Source organism: Elephantulus edwardii, unplaced genomic scaffold (genome assembly GCF_000299155.1).
Source record: "Elephantulus edwardii isolate Elephantulus edwardi_28Jun2011 unplaced genomic scaffold, EleEdw1.0 scaffold00077, whole genome shotgun sequence".
Taxonomy (NCBI): Eukaryota; Metazoa; Chordata; class Mammalia; order Macroscelidea; family Macroscelididae; genus Elephantulus; species Elephantulus edwardii.
The window spans coordinates 8632900-8645018 of NW_006399827.1; the positions used below are offsets into that span (position 1 = coordinate 8632900).

Sequence of the window (12119 nt, forward strand, 5' to 3'; positions counted from 1 at the left end):
GACTCCTAAGTAGGTGTAACAGTCACAGATTAAGCCCTCTCAAACACCAAACAGTTCCTTCCTCACCTGCTCCTCAGGGAGGGACGTTGATAGTATCCTAAATGTCTTAGTGACTCCCATTCCCACTTTGGTATCTCTGAATTGTGGAACACCCTGAATTCAGAGGTAGGGAAAGACTGGTTAGCGTCTGATGGTCCAGTGGTTAAGGAGCATTTAATGGAGAAAGACATGAAGCTCAGGTAAAAGAACTAGCCCCACTGAAATGCCAGGAGGGCTCAGAATCCCTCAGGATGGCTGAAATTGAGTCTCTTGCCAGCCCCAGTGAAGAAGGGATTATGGATTTAAGGTGACTAAGTAAATCAAAGTCACTACAGTCCCTATCCCACACACACTCCCCCACCTCCGCTGGTGGTGCTGTGTCACGCTGCTGACTTGACTTTCCAACTCCTTTGGGAGGTCCCTGAGAACAGGGATTTAGCAATTCTTGGATTCCTCCCTGGCCAGCCCAGCACTTTGTTCACAGCATTCAGTCAATATTTGCTGAATTAAATCTGGGACCCAGCCTGGGAGCTCAGGGCTCTGGAGCCAGACTGTCTGACTCTGCTAGCTTTGTAACTTTCAGAACACCATTTAACCTCTCTGGTCTCGGCTTCCTCATCGGTGTAATAGTAGCAGAGCTGCCTGTGAGTGAGAGAACTGGGCAAACACAGGCCTGGTGGCTGGGAGAACCTTGAGCTTGGCTTCCTGCTCTGCTTACTCCATTTTAAAACAAGGAACCACACATTTTACCTTTTGTACTGTGCTGGAGTGCATTCTGAGGTGGAATACCAGAGTATTTACCCCAGAGGGCTGTTGCAACGATTAAACGAAATAATCTGTCTAAAGTGTTCTGCACGTAACCAACGCACAATAAATATTGGCTATGTATCGTTGCAGTTAAATTACCCTGGGAGCCCATAGTGATAAATGAATAAAATGATCGAATGAATGAGGGCCTGGGGAAAGGGCTTCTGAAAAGGAAGATTTCGCTGGAAGATTTCAGGGAAAGGGTTTGTGAGGAGATGCAAGTGAAGTGGGAGCAGTTTTGCACCCCACATTCCTAAGGAGCTATTTCCTCAGCCGCTGGTTATGGCACGATGGTCCAGATCTGGCCACTAAGCTCCGCAAAAAGTCCACTTCGTGACAGCTGAGGGCACAGGTTTCAGTCTTTATTACGAGGGCGTGGAGAATGCGCCAGATTCTAGTTTCAGGAGCTGCATTAGATCTGCCGAGGCCTCAGTGTTCAATGAGCTCGACCTTGAGGTTCCGCGATGGCGATGGGGGTCAGACGTCCACGCTTCCACCAGCGGATCCCGGCTGCAGCCTCGCCCCGCCCAGGCCTGAGTCCTCGGTCAGCGCCCTGGGTGGCCTCGCGCGCATGCGCCAGCCGACCTGACTGCGGGGGGCGCGCTCAGAGGAAGGGGTTGGTTCCCGCCTGCGGCGTGGGGTTCAGTGGTCCCGAAGAGCTCGACGTGGGCAGCAGTGGCTGCGGCAGGCTTGCGGGCGGCGCGGGGAAGGCCCCAGCTTGAGGGAAGACGCTGACCGAGGCAGGGAGGGTCATGCCAACAGGCACGCTGCTGAGCGGGAGGGGCAAGGAGGCGCTGTAGGTCATCGAGCCCATGGGCGCCCCGACGGGCCCACCCATCGCCAGTCCTAGAGCTGGTGACCCGGTGCGCATCTGATTCAGAGTCTGTCTGCCTTGGTCACCCGCGCCGAATGGGTTGGTGGCGGATGGAGCATTGAGACCTGCAGAATAAGAGCTGAGGGTAGCGGCTTGGAGCAGACTGGGAGACTTAACACCTTATGGAGGGGACTGGAGGATGGCAAGATCTGGGGTAGGAAAGAGGATGCATTTAGGGCTGAGTTCGGAAAGGAGAGGCAGAAGAGAGCAGGAACCAGGGAGTAGCCTACCTGTCAAGAAGGGGTTCTGGGTCTTTGCAGGTTGGGGTGCCTTGACCAGTGAATCAAGATTGACCAATGAAGAGGCTGAGGGGCCCAGGAAGGACTCAGGATCCCTGCAGGCTCGGGCCTCCTTGCTAGGCTGTGTCAGCGCCTCGCCCAGCACATCCAGGTCAAAGGCATCTGGCTCCTTGGTGCCATTTTGCTTGGAACTGGGGATGGGGTCTCCAAAGAGGTCCAGCTCTGGAATAGCAATGGCAGTGCTCATTGGTGGATAGTAGGACTGGTCAATAATGTGGAAGGAAGAGGGCAAAGGACAAATCTCCACTTTCTCTGGGATTCCACCATCGCCCTGCCTTTTGCTTACCCACAGGGCTGCTGGGCTTCCCTGAGGGCAAGGCTTGGGCACCCTCCAGCCTCTCTTTGGTTTCTCTGGATTCTGGAGGTTTGGCAAATGGATCAAAGGTCGAGGTACTACTTAGCGCTGTTAAGGGAGAGAGATGGGAAGAAATTAAAGCACTATCTGATTCCTTTCCAGAAAATGGCCCTCAGGTAGGGTTTGCTGGCACCTTGGCACTAGAATGTGAGGAACCCAGATGCCCCTTTGCCCCTAACCCATACATGCTAGCCCTCTACTTACCAGGTGTGTTGGAGGCCTCCATAGGGACCCCCCAAGGGTCAGTCCCAGTGCTGGGGAGTTTGTGGAGGGGAGAGTTCAGTGCCCAGGGGTCTGTCGTAGGGGGTCCAGCAGGCAGCACTGGGGTCCGGCCCCAGGGCTCAGAGGAAGAGAGCGTAGGGGGCAAGTCCCAGGGCTGACTTCGGGACAGGGCATTTCCTGAGGGGACAGGAGACCAGGGATCTGCAGAAGGCCCCCAGGAGGAGCCGCTGGGCTCTGCGCTTGGCCTGAGACCTGAAATAAGAGCATCACGTACATGGCTCCATGTCCATCCTTACACCCCTCCAGGGCCCTTCCCAGTTACCCAGACCAAGTTGGGAGGCTGTGAGACCCATTTCACAGATGGGATGCTGACTCAAGATCAGCATGGGTCCATACTCAGCATGTTGTGTCCTAGGAGCCTGGGCCACCTTCCCGGTAAGGAGAGCCAGGAAGAGAGGGTGTTGTTGTTTCCCTATGAGCTGGGCACTTCAAGCAGGCTCCGCAGCTGTCACTATTATCCCATATCACAGAGGAAGTTGGGACTCAGAGACATGAGGGACTTGTCCAGGGCCTTCAGTTATGAATAGGAGTGTGCCAACAAGTGGCTGGCAAGGGAAGGCTTTCTGGGGCCAGCCTTGGAGCTGCTTGCAGCCCTGTATGCCCACCTGGGATGTCCCACGGGTCAGCAGAGCTGTGTGTGGAGGGTGGGGCTGGGTTGGGTGCGAAGATGTCAGCCAAGTCCAGGATGGAGGACTGTGGAGGGGAGAGGCAACATGGCTCAGAAGTAGGCAGGGCCCAGAAGGACAGGCCTTGACCTGTCAGCCCAAGTCCAGGTCATTCTCTCCTTTAGTCATTCCACAAACATCTATTAACGATCCCTCACTTTTTGTACCCTGCTGTCCACTATAAACTGTCTCCTTGTCCTTTGAGTATCTGATTTTCACAACAATCCTGTCAGGTAGTGCAGGTGGTGTGTCCATTTCACAGGCAAACCAGCTGAGGCTCAGGGAGGGAAAATGATTTGCCTGGAGTCCTATATCCAAGGAGAGGGCAGAGCCTGGCTTAGACCCCAACCCTGCCTAGCCCCCTCTTCAACTGTCCTTCCACTCAGCCCAGCAGAAGGGGCCACTATGGGAGAAAGCAGATTATATAACAAGCCTTCATCTTTAGGAGAGTGTCCAGGAGAAATATGGCCACGATAAACATGGGTCAGAAAGGCACAAAGATACCTGAGCACTGTTTGGAGAGTGGCCTGGCTACCAGTGCCCCTAGCCCCAAGTCTTGTCTTCCAGAAAATATGTATATAAATCCAAGACATTTTCAGCACTAAGTGCCTGAGCCTACCCTTGGTCTTGAACCACACCTCGTAATCCTAGAATGTCAGACCTGGAACTATTCAATATACCCATTGTATGGAAGAATACACTGAGGTTAAGACAGTGTCTTGCCCCAGTCATAAAGTAAGTTAGCAGCAAACTCACGGAGCTTGGATCGGGAGTCTTTCCATCTCACTTTGCCATTAGCCAATTACCAGCCTTGTAGATGAGACTGGGACTGCTAGACTCCCTATTTACCCACATTTCCTTTTAATGAACACTTAAACAATGTTTACTCTCTATCAAGCCTTGTTCTATAATTATTCAAAATACGAATTGATCTTCCACTTCTTACCTGGCTGGTTTTCAGCTTCTCCTCCTTCTTCTCTTCTCGCTGGAGCTCTCGGTCTCGCCGACGATGGACTGCAGCCCCTGCTCCATTGGCCACAGGAGAGTCATCGCCCCGCCAGGACCTCACCTCCTGCAGAAGAGGGCAAGATCAGGAGCAGCCCAGGCTGAGTTCGAAAGGGCCAGAGCACCGAGGCTGGAGTCAAGGAGGCTGCAGGGTGGGGAGCGGCCGAGAAGTTAGAGTCAGGTGCCCAGTGGGGCAGCAAAGCCCACCAGCAGAAGCCCACCAGAGGAAGCAGGAGGAGCCTGGCTAGGGCCTGGGTAGCACCTCCACCAGCACCAATACAGCTGGCCGCGGTGGCTCAGCCTCTACCTTCGTGTGTTCCTGCTGGCTCAGACGCAGAGCCAACTGCAGCTGCAGGTCCTCGTCCCTGTGGGAGGCCGGGGGCACCGGCTGCTGGGGAGGAAGACAGGGGTGAGCTTGGCCCAGTGTTCCCGCCTCCAAGCCAGAGGGGCAGCATCGCCCAGCCCCAGTTAAGAGGACATTGAGTGTGTCCGAGATGATAAGGATGGCACAGGATAGGACAGTGTTGAGGTCTGTTGTCATAGGTTTGCTATGAGTCATATTCAACTTGATGACCCTGAACAGCAGTTAAGGGAACTGAAGGACAAGCACTCGTGAGCGGAGGTGGACTGCCTGCCCCCAAACAGCAATTTAACCTTCCTGTCTGGATCTGGAATGCAGTTTAAAAATCAAGAGGGTTGAGCCCTTTTTTTTCTGGCCCTGCTCTGAAGCCCAGCTGCTTTCTGTCCAAACTGACAGATACTAGAGTGACCGTCCTGACTTCCCTCCCCACTCCCCGGTAAAGAACAGGGTCTTGGGTCTTAGGGAGCACCTAAAGGGGAGTGTTAGCATATCCCTGTGTCTTCTAGGCACATGTCTGTCAGCCTCCTCCCTCCTGTGAGGTATCAGGCCCATGGGATGCACAGCCTGTCCCGATCCCGCACACGCTGCCCTTTTTAGCTCAGAGGCCATGAGGCAGTCCCCACATGTCCCCCAGGACACAGGCCCTGTGCTTCCTTTGGGAGCAGGATGAGAGTATTGGGACCCAGAGTCAGGGAACTCAGGAGTCAAGCCTTTTCTCACCCTGACCCCCTGCAGTGTCCAGCACTCCCCCATGAGGGACCTCACCTTCTCGGCCTCCTCACGGCTCATGGCCAGGGCCAGCTGCAGCTGGAGTTCCTCTTCCCCTGACGTCTGGGGCCGGGCCTGCTCCAGATCAGAGGTGTAGCGTGGGGATGAGGATGAGGCTGTAACACATCAGAGCTCCATGACCACACTGGTACCCAAGGGCCCCCACAGCACCCCTACCCCAGGAAATTCCCAGTAGCTGCCTACTCTGAAATGAAGGCTCAGTAGGGTAACTGAGGGGAAAGGGGGCAGGCAGTCAAGAGCTGTAAGTGTCCAAGAGCTTGTTATGTGCTATTGAGTCAGAACTGACCAATGGATTTTCAGAGAATGTAAACTGCACAGAGGAAATTGCCCATCTTTCTTTCACAGAGCGGCTGGTGGACTCAAACTGCATGCCTTCGAATTGACAGTGCAGGTCCTTATCACTTAGCCACCAAAACTTCCTAAGTTTTCTATTCCATTCCAACAATAAATACTCCAGGCCCTCATTTGCAGAAGTGTAAGCAGCTTGAGCTCAGAGTGGCACCTGACCCGTGGTTTTGCAGTCGGATTTAAACTTGGGCCCCTGCCAGCGTTACGTTAAGGAAGATGAGAAGGTCGGGAGGTGTTGGTCCTCCAAGTCTCCAGCCAAGTGTGGAGGGCTTTGTGAAAGGGAGGGCCATTCCTGTGCGTTCCTCAGACCAGGGAAGTTCCCACCTCAGGGAGGAGAGAGAGCTGCTTAGCAGATGCCCCCACATTCAAGGTCAGCGGTCCTGAGTGGGGTGGGGAAGGGAATGTGCTGACGGGGCACACTGTGTGTGTGTGTGTGTGTGTGTGTGTGTGTGTGTGTAAGAGAGAACAGGGCTGAGGTGGAGAGCTTTCTCATACCATTCTCCCATCAACTGAGACAGGTAAAATGCTCCCCACTTTACAGATGAGAATAATGAGGTTCAAAGAGCCAGCTGCTTAGGTCAGGGGTAGAATAAGAAATCCTGCTTGAATGCAATGCTGGTGCATCTTCCTGCCAGAGAGCTAACATCTTACTTTAGCAAGCTCTTTAAGCACCTACTAAGCGTGCAGGGCGCTGCACTGCACACCCCTGAAGCCTCTCAACAAACCTTCTGAGGTGGGTACTGTTATGTCGGTGCCTTGGGGTTGCAGCACCAGGAATGGAACTCAGTCTCTCCTAAGCCCTGCCCCTGGCCACCTCCAGCAGCGCCCCCAGGCCTACTCACAGTTGTAGGAGGATGGGGACCCACGTGAGCGGTAGTCGTCTCCATGGCGACGGCTGAAGCCCAGCTGCCCGCTGCCGATGCCGATGCCCTCCAGCGCCATGCGCTCCTTGGTCTTGAGCGCGTGGGCGCGCTCCTGCCGCAGGCGCTCCTCGTCCCTGAGCAGTGCCATCACCTGCTTGACCTTCTCGCGCACGTTGACGCCCTGGTCCTTGCCGTCGCGGTCGATGTACTGGAAGTCCTTGAGCGTCTGGATGGTGTAAAGGTTCTCACGGCACTGGTGCGCCACGCGCTCCGAGCCCGTCTTCAGCAGGTAGTCCAGCAGCGTCAGCGCCTTGTACACGTGCCGCCAGTTCTTGCCGCTGTCGTTGAGCCGCCGCCACAGCATGCCCATGACCTCGGCGAAGGCCACCGTGTTGAAGGTCAGGTCCGCGATCTCCGACATGAGCGAGCTGGGCGGGCCCCAGGGGTCATTGCTGGTGGCCTCGCGCACCTTGATCTCGGCCTCGGAGTAGTTGTGCACAATGTTCTTCACTTGGCGGCGCAGCGCGGAGGTGGTCATGGTTGGGGACTTGGAGATGGGCGGCCCCCGCCCCAGCTTGAGGTGGAGGGCCGAGGGCCACCGACGGGAGGTCACGGTCTCGAAGGAGGGGCCGCCGTGCTCTCAGCAGGGCGGCGTCGACCTTAGGTTCCACATGGGTCTGAAGAAGAAGAGAACGTGGGACTCAGAGCAGTGGCCCACTCATTGGCCACCCCACCGCTGTCTTAAACAGACCTGGCAGGTGATCCCTGCTGGCAGATACAGCCTTCAGCAGTCACTTAGAATGCCATTGACATTATCCCCCATTCACAGATAGGAAGAGTGAGGCTTGACGTATTTCAGGAGCTGGATGAGCTCCAGCAGCCCCAGAGTCTGTGCCCTTATCAAGGCCACTAAAGTGATGCCAGGAATGCCTACTTGCCTTGCTCACCTCTTCCTTTTCTGCCAGAACCTAAAACTGACCCATTCCAGTTTACCAGTCTCACTTTTCTCTTCTCTGACTGTAAACTTTTGTGGTTTAATTTTCAAACATCTGTTTGCAGGAGGAGGCTGGTTCTCTGAGCCCTGGCCCACCCACATTTAGTTGAGAAGGTAACAGACAATCACAGTTGCAATGAGGAGGTGCCGAGGAACACCCAGCTAGGAAATCCGGGAAGACTCCTCAGGAGGTGATGGCTGAAGAGAAGGATGGGGAGCTGACCATCAAGGTGAGGAAGGGACGCTCAAGGAGACACAGGGAGTCAGGTCAGAACTAGGGGAAAGTCAAGTCTCAAAGAGCTCTCCTCGGCACTCCCACCAGATAAGGAACACTGAGGCAGAAAGGGTCAGGGCCTGCCCCCAGTCACATGGTATGTAGGTGGCAGGGCTGGGACCAACACCTAGCTCTGCAGAGGACTAATCCAATACTTATTGTCAGTGTCACCGGATTTTGAAATGAAGTTATCTGATTGTTTTACTGTCTCAATCTTGCCTTCTCAACCAGAATGTAAGCTCCCTGAGGGCAGGGCCAGTCTGAGTTTGTGGCAGACCTCCAATGCTCTGGTTCAGGGGGCAAGGACCAGCCCACAACCTTCCCACAGCCTCAGGACCTGGACATCAGAAACTACACCCAGGGCTGGGGCAGAGACAAGCTTCTGCTAAGATCCCACCAGAAACAAAAGAGCTTGTTTCCCCTGCCAGAGTCATCCCTTTAGCACTGATGCATGCGTACACACACATTTATACACACCAGCTCGCACACAGATACACACACAGTCACATACCAGTTCACATGCATGTTCATTTATACCAGCTCACACATATTCACATACCAATTCACCCACTCACCCACACATTCGTATACACCGGCTCACACCCGGATACACACACATTCCAGTTCACATAACACTCTTACATTCATCTGTCAGCTCACATACGTACATGCTCACACATTCATATACACCAATTCACATGCATTCACAGGCCAAGTCACACTCTCCCATTCATACGCCAGCTCGCCTCCATAAACTCTCAGGCACATTCACACATTCACTCACACACAAGCATTCATATACCAGTTCAATGAACACACACTTACACACATACTCTTAGACTTGTACATTCATTTACCAGTGCAAACTCATACATAGATTTATGCACACACATTCATATACCAGTTCATGCACACACACACACATACATTAATACTCATACACATAGACACACTTTCACATACTCTCATTCACACACCTGATAATAGGTACACCAACTCATACACACACACACACACACACACACACAGTCCCACATATGCACACATACATTAATAAACACAGTCTGCAGAGCCTCCACCTCACCTGTGATGCCCCCTAGACATCTGAGATGTCACCTCTCTGCTCTGCCCTCCATCCTCAGCCTCACTGTGTCCAGCTGGTCCCCAGGCTGTCAGAAGGCAGGATTCAGGCAGGAGGAGGCTGGGCTGCCAGCACCCCCACCAAAGCTCCCTACACCTCCCCCAGCTCCCCTCTCCCTCCCCACTGCCTGCCAACCTGGCGGCTTAAAGGAACCAACACCTCACTCTGTTCAAAGTGGCCTCCTCAGGCCTTGGTGGTTTCACTGGGGCCCAGGTGCTGAGGAGAGTACCCAACCGGGGGAGAGAGAGAGACGGTGTACAGAGTGCCTGTGGAGCTGTGCCTACCTCTCGCCTGCCGTGTGTCTGTCTGTCCAGTCAGTAGCAGGCCTTCTGTGGGGATACCACTGCCACCACTCGTTTAATTCCTGCCCTCCTCCTCACCAGTGACTCAGACCTGCCTTCACCTCCCCACCTGGCGGGCTGGCGGGCGGTGGAGTCAAGATGGGAAATAATTGCGCACCCAGCCCGCCCCAGTGCACACCTCTCCTGGGGGTTGGCCACTGAGACCAGCAGAACCAGTCAGGCATCATGACTGCAACCCGGGGCCCTGTGTGGGCCCTACAGTATCCTGTCGGCCTGGACTGGGCCGGGGCTTCAGTGGGAAGGCACCTCAGGGTGGACCCAGCAGCCCTGGCTGGCCTTTTCTCCCTCAAGGTGGACTCCAAGAAGCTTTGTTGGGTCACCTCTGCTAGAACTGGGGGAGGGGCAGCCAGAAAGCCTAGAGAGGGCACCCCCACCTCCTTCCTCAGAAGTGTGAGGGGAAAAGGTGGGGAGGAAGTGGGGGCAGGGTGAGAGCAGGGAGCACGGAGGGGAAGGAGGAGGAGGGGAGGAAGGAATGCGGGAGGGAGCGGCTGGGAGCACTGCCAGCCGCGTTACAGCAAAGGGTTTTATTGAACACAATATGCCCAGAAATAAAAGGGGGTGAAACAGAAACCCAGCAGCTGATAAGGCGGTGGCAGCGGCAGCGGCAGCCCCAGGCAGCCAGTATGGAATTACTGCAGTGACCTTGAGCCAGACCCTGTCAGGTGGAGGGAAGGGCTTACAGAAGGCAGTGCCTGAGATCAGAGAAGGGGGAGACGGCGAGGCAGGTGGGAAGAGGGCCCAGCAGGCTGGGAAGGACGGAGGACCAGTGGAGGGTGGAACGGTGTCAGAGGGCAGAGGTGGGTTCCAGGGGCACAGTGTCAGCTTTGCTGAATATAGTGTCCCATGGAGAACTTTGGGTAGCTGCTGAGCTCCTGCTTCACAGGGCTGGAGACCTAGATGGACCCCCTGAAAGTTAAGGCTGAGGAAGCTGATGACGTCTCTGAAGGGGGGCTGGGGAGATGGGAAGACCCAGATCTGTCCAGTCAGGAGCAGTTTGGTCACAGTCTGTGTGTACCCCCAGCAGTCCCCACCCATGCCCTCCTCTGCTCAGTAAGGCTTCAGCCCCTGCACCCCCATCAGGTCGGTGTGAACAGTGGCGTGAACTTGCTGACTTCTGACTGCTAAGGGACAGGAGAGACAAGACTAAGTTTCGGTCAACTTCGTAGGCTCTCGGATGGCTGTGTCCTGGGGCACGGGGCAGGGCTGCCTGCAGCCCTGGGGCCAGAAATGCATGAAGAGCGGGGGAGCTAGGGGCTTGCAAAGAAGTGCAAGAGTCTGTGCTCCCCACAGGGTGGGACAAAGGCAAAGACACCGGTTCCAGGACAGGAAACACCCCTCAGCTCCCTTCCAGGGGGCTGCAGGGAGGGTGAAGCAAAAAGAGATGCCTCCAGGTGCCTCCAGGTCCTGTCAACTTTCCCTCATGCCTTGGAGGAAGACTAAGCCCATAGTCCTCGCCTTGCCCCTCCCTTCCTTCCATGCAGGGACACCCCCTGTCCCATCCCAGGAGCTTACCTCTGGTGCAGGCTCCCCTGGCCCCAGCCCCAAGGTCCTGAGCAACCTCTGCAGGGACCCTCTGACCCGCTCAGCAGGAGGATGGCACAGTCTCGGGAGCTGCGTCTCCAGAGCCATCCACCACGGCCCCTCCACCTGGAGACCCTCCCTCTGTAAGGAGGTACAGACCCCAGGAAGGGCAGTGGCTCTGCTTCCTGCCTGTTTGCCTCAACCCCAAGCGGCTGGCCGCAGCGGAGGAAAGTTGCTGGGCTGGCCCGGCAGGTCTGTCTCAGCAGTAACAGGACACAGGAGGGAGTGTGAGCGAGCGAGCATTAACCCCTTCCTGCTGGCCTGGCGGGCCGTGCCTCCAGAGGAGGGATGCCCACCTGCTGTCTGTCCCCTAGGAGTGTGCATCCGGAGCCAAGGCTGGCCACCCACTTCCGTCCCCTACCCCACCCCCACCCCTATCCCGCAGTTAACCCTTTCTCTCAGGGATGGAGTGGGAGGATCATACCTCCCACCCCCGCCCCGCCCCCACTTCCTTGTCTGGGCTAGGTGGACCCTGGAAAGTGTAAGACCACTCCCCAGGGCTGCCTTTGGGTGAAGCTGCTGTCTCCTTGTGGGCACAGCCCCCTTTCATGGCCCCAGATTCTGCCTCAACACAGAGACCGAGCCTCCTGCTCTCTTCCAGCATCCTTCCTGGTCAGAAGCTACTTGATCAGAAACAGCAAGTGCAAGTCCAAGGGCTTCCAGCCTGTGGCTACTCCCTCAGTTCTCCAGCCTCCCCTCCCTTCCCTTTTTTTCCTGCCCCATTGCCACTTGCTCCTAAAGTTCTGGAAATCCAGCCCAGAATGTCATTACTGGCAAAAACAGCCCCACTCACAGTATTGAATTTGAGACAATATAGCACCTTTCTAAGAACCATCTCTTAAACCTATAGCTACTCTGAGCAAGAGAGAGAAACAAAGGCCAGTTGTTTTTAAGGCAATAATAAAAATAAATGGCTCCAGAAGGTGATGCTTTGCCATGGAGGAAGAGTTAAGACCCAGTGCTCCATGGGAAGATTTTGCTGAAGGCAAAGACCTCCCAGATTTAGGAAGTATGATTGGATGATCCTCAGGGACTGGGGCGGGGGGCGGGCGGGGGCGGTGTCTGTGGACCCAACGAAGT

The 12119-nt window shown here is 55.3% G+C and overlaps 1 protein-coding gene across 1 annotated transcript; it reads right to left on the reverse strand.

Annotated features, from left to right (window-relative positions):
• Positions 1-1446: 1446 nt before the first annotated feature.
• EPN3 (epsin 3) lies at positions 1447-11156 on the reverse strand. Its single transcript, XM_006889291.1, has 10 exons — positions 10971-11156; positions 6667-7364; positions 5453-5571; positions 4634-4714; positions 4268-4393; positions 3262-3349; positions 2575-2848; positions 2306-2412; positions 1951-2181; positions 1447-1785 (listed from the first exon to the last, which is right to left on the reverse strand). Exons 2-10 carry the CDS (start codon positions 7223-7225, stop codon positions 1451-1453), a joined length of 1920 nt encoding a protein of 639 aa, XP_006889353.1. The 5' UTR covers positions 7226-7364; positions 10971-11156; the 3' UTR covers positions 1447-1450.
• Positions 11157-12119: the final 963 nt, after the last annotated feature.

Excerpts from the sequence above, each read along its gene's own strand:
- EPN3 (XM_006889291.1), bottom strand. The coding sequence starts at position 7,225 with ATGACCACCTCCGCGCTGCGCCGCCAAGTGAAGAACATTGTGCACAAC. Across the intron at positions 4,715-5,452 it reads GCCGTGAGGAGGCCGAGAAG|CCGGTGCCCCCGGCCTCCCA; the intron begins GTGAGGTCCCTC and ends CCTCCCCAGCAG. Across the intron at positions 3,350-4,267 it reads AGAAGCTGAAAACCAGCCAG|TCCTCCATCCTGGACTTGGC; the intron begins GTAAGAAGTGGA and ends TCCCCTCCACAG.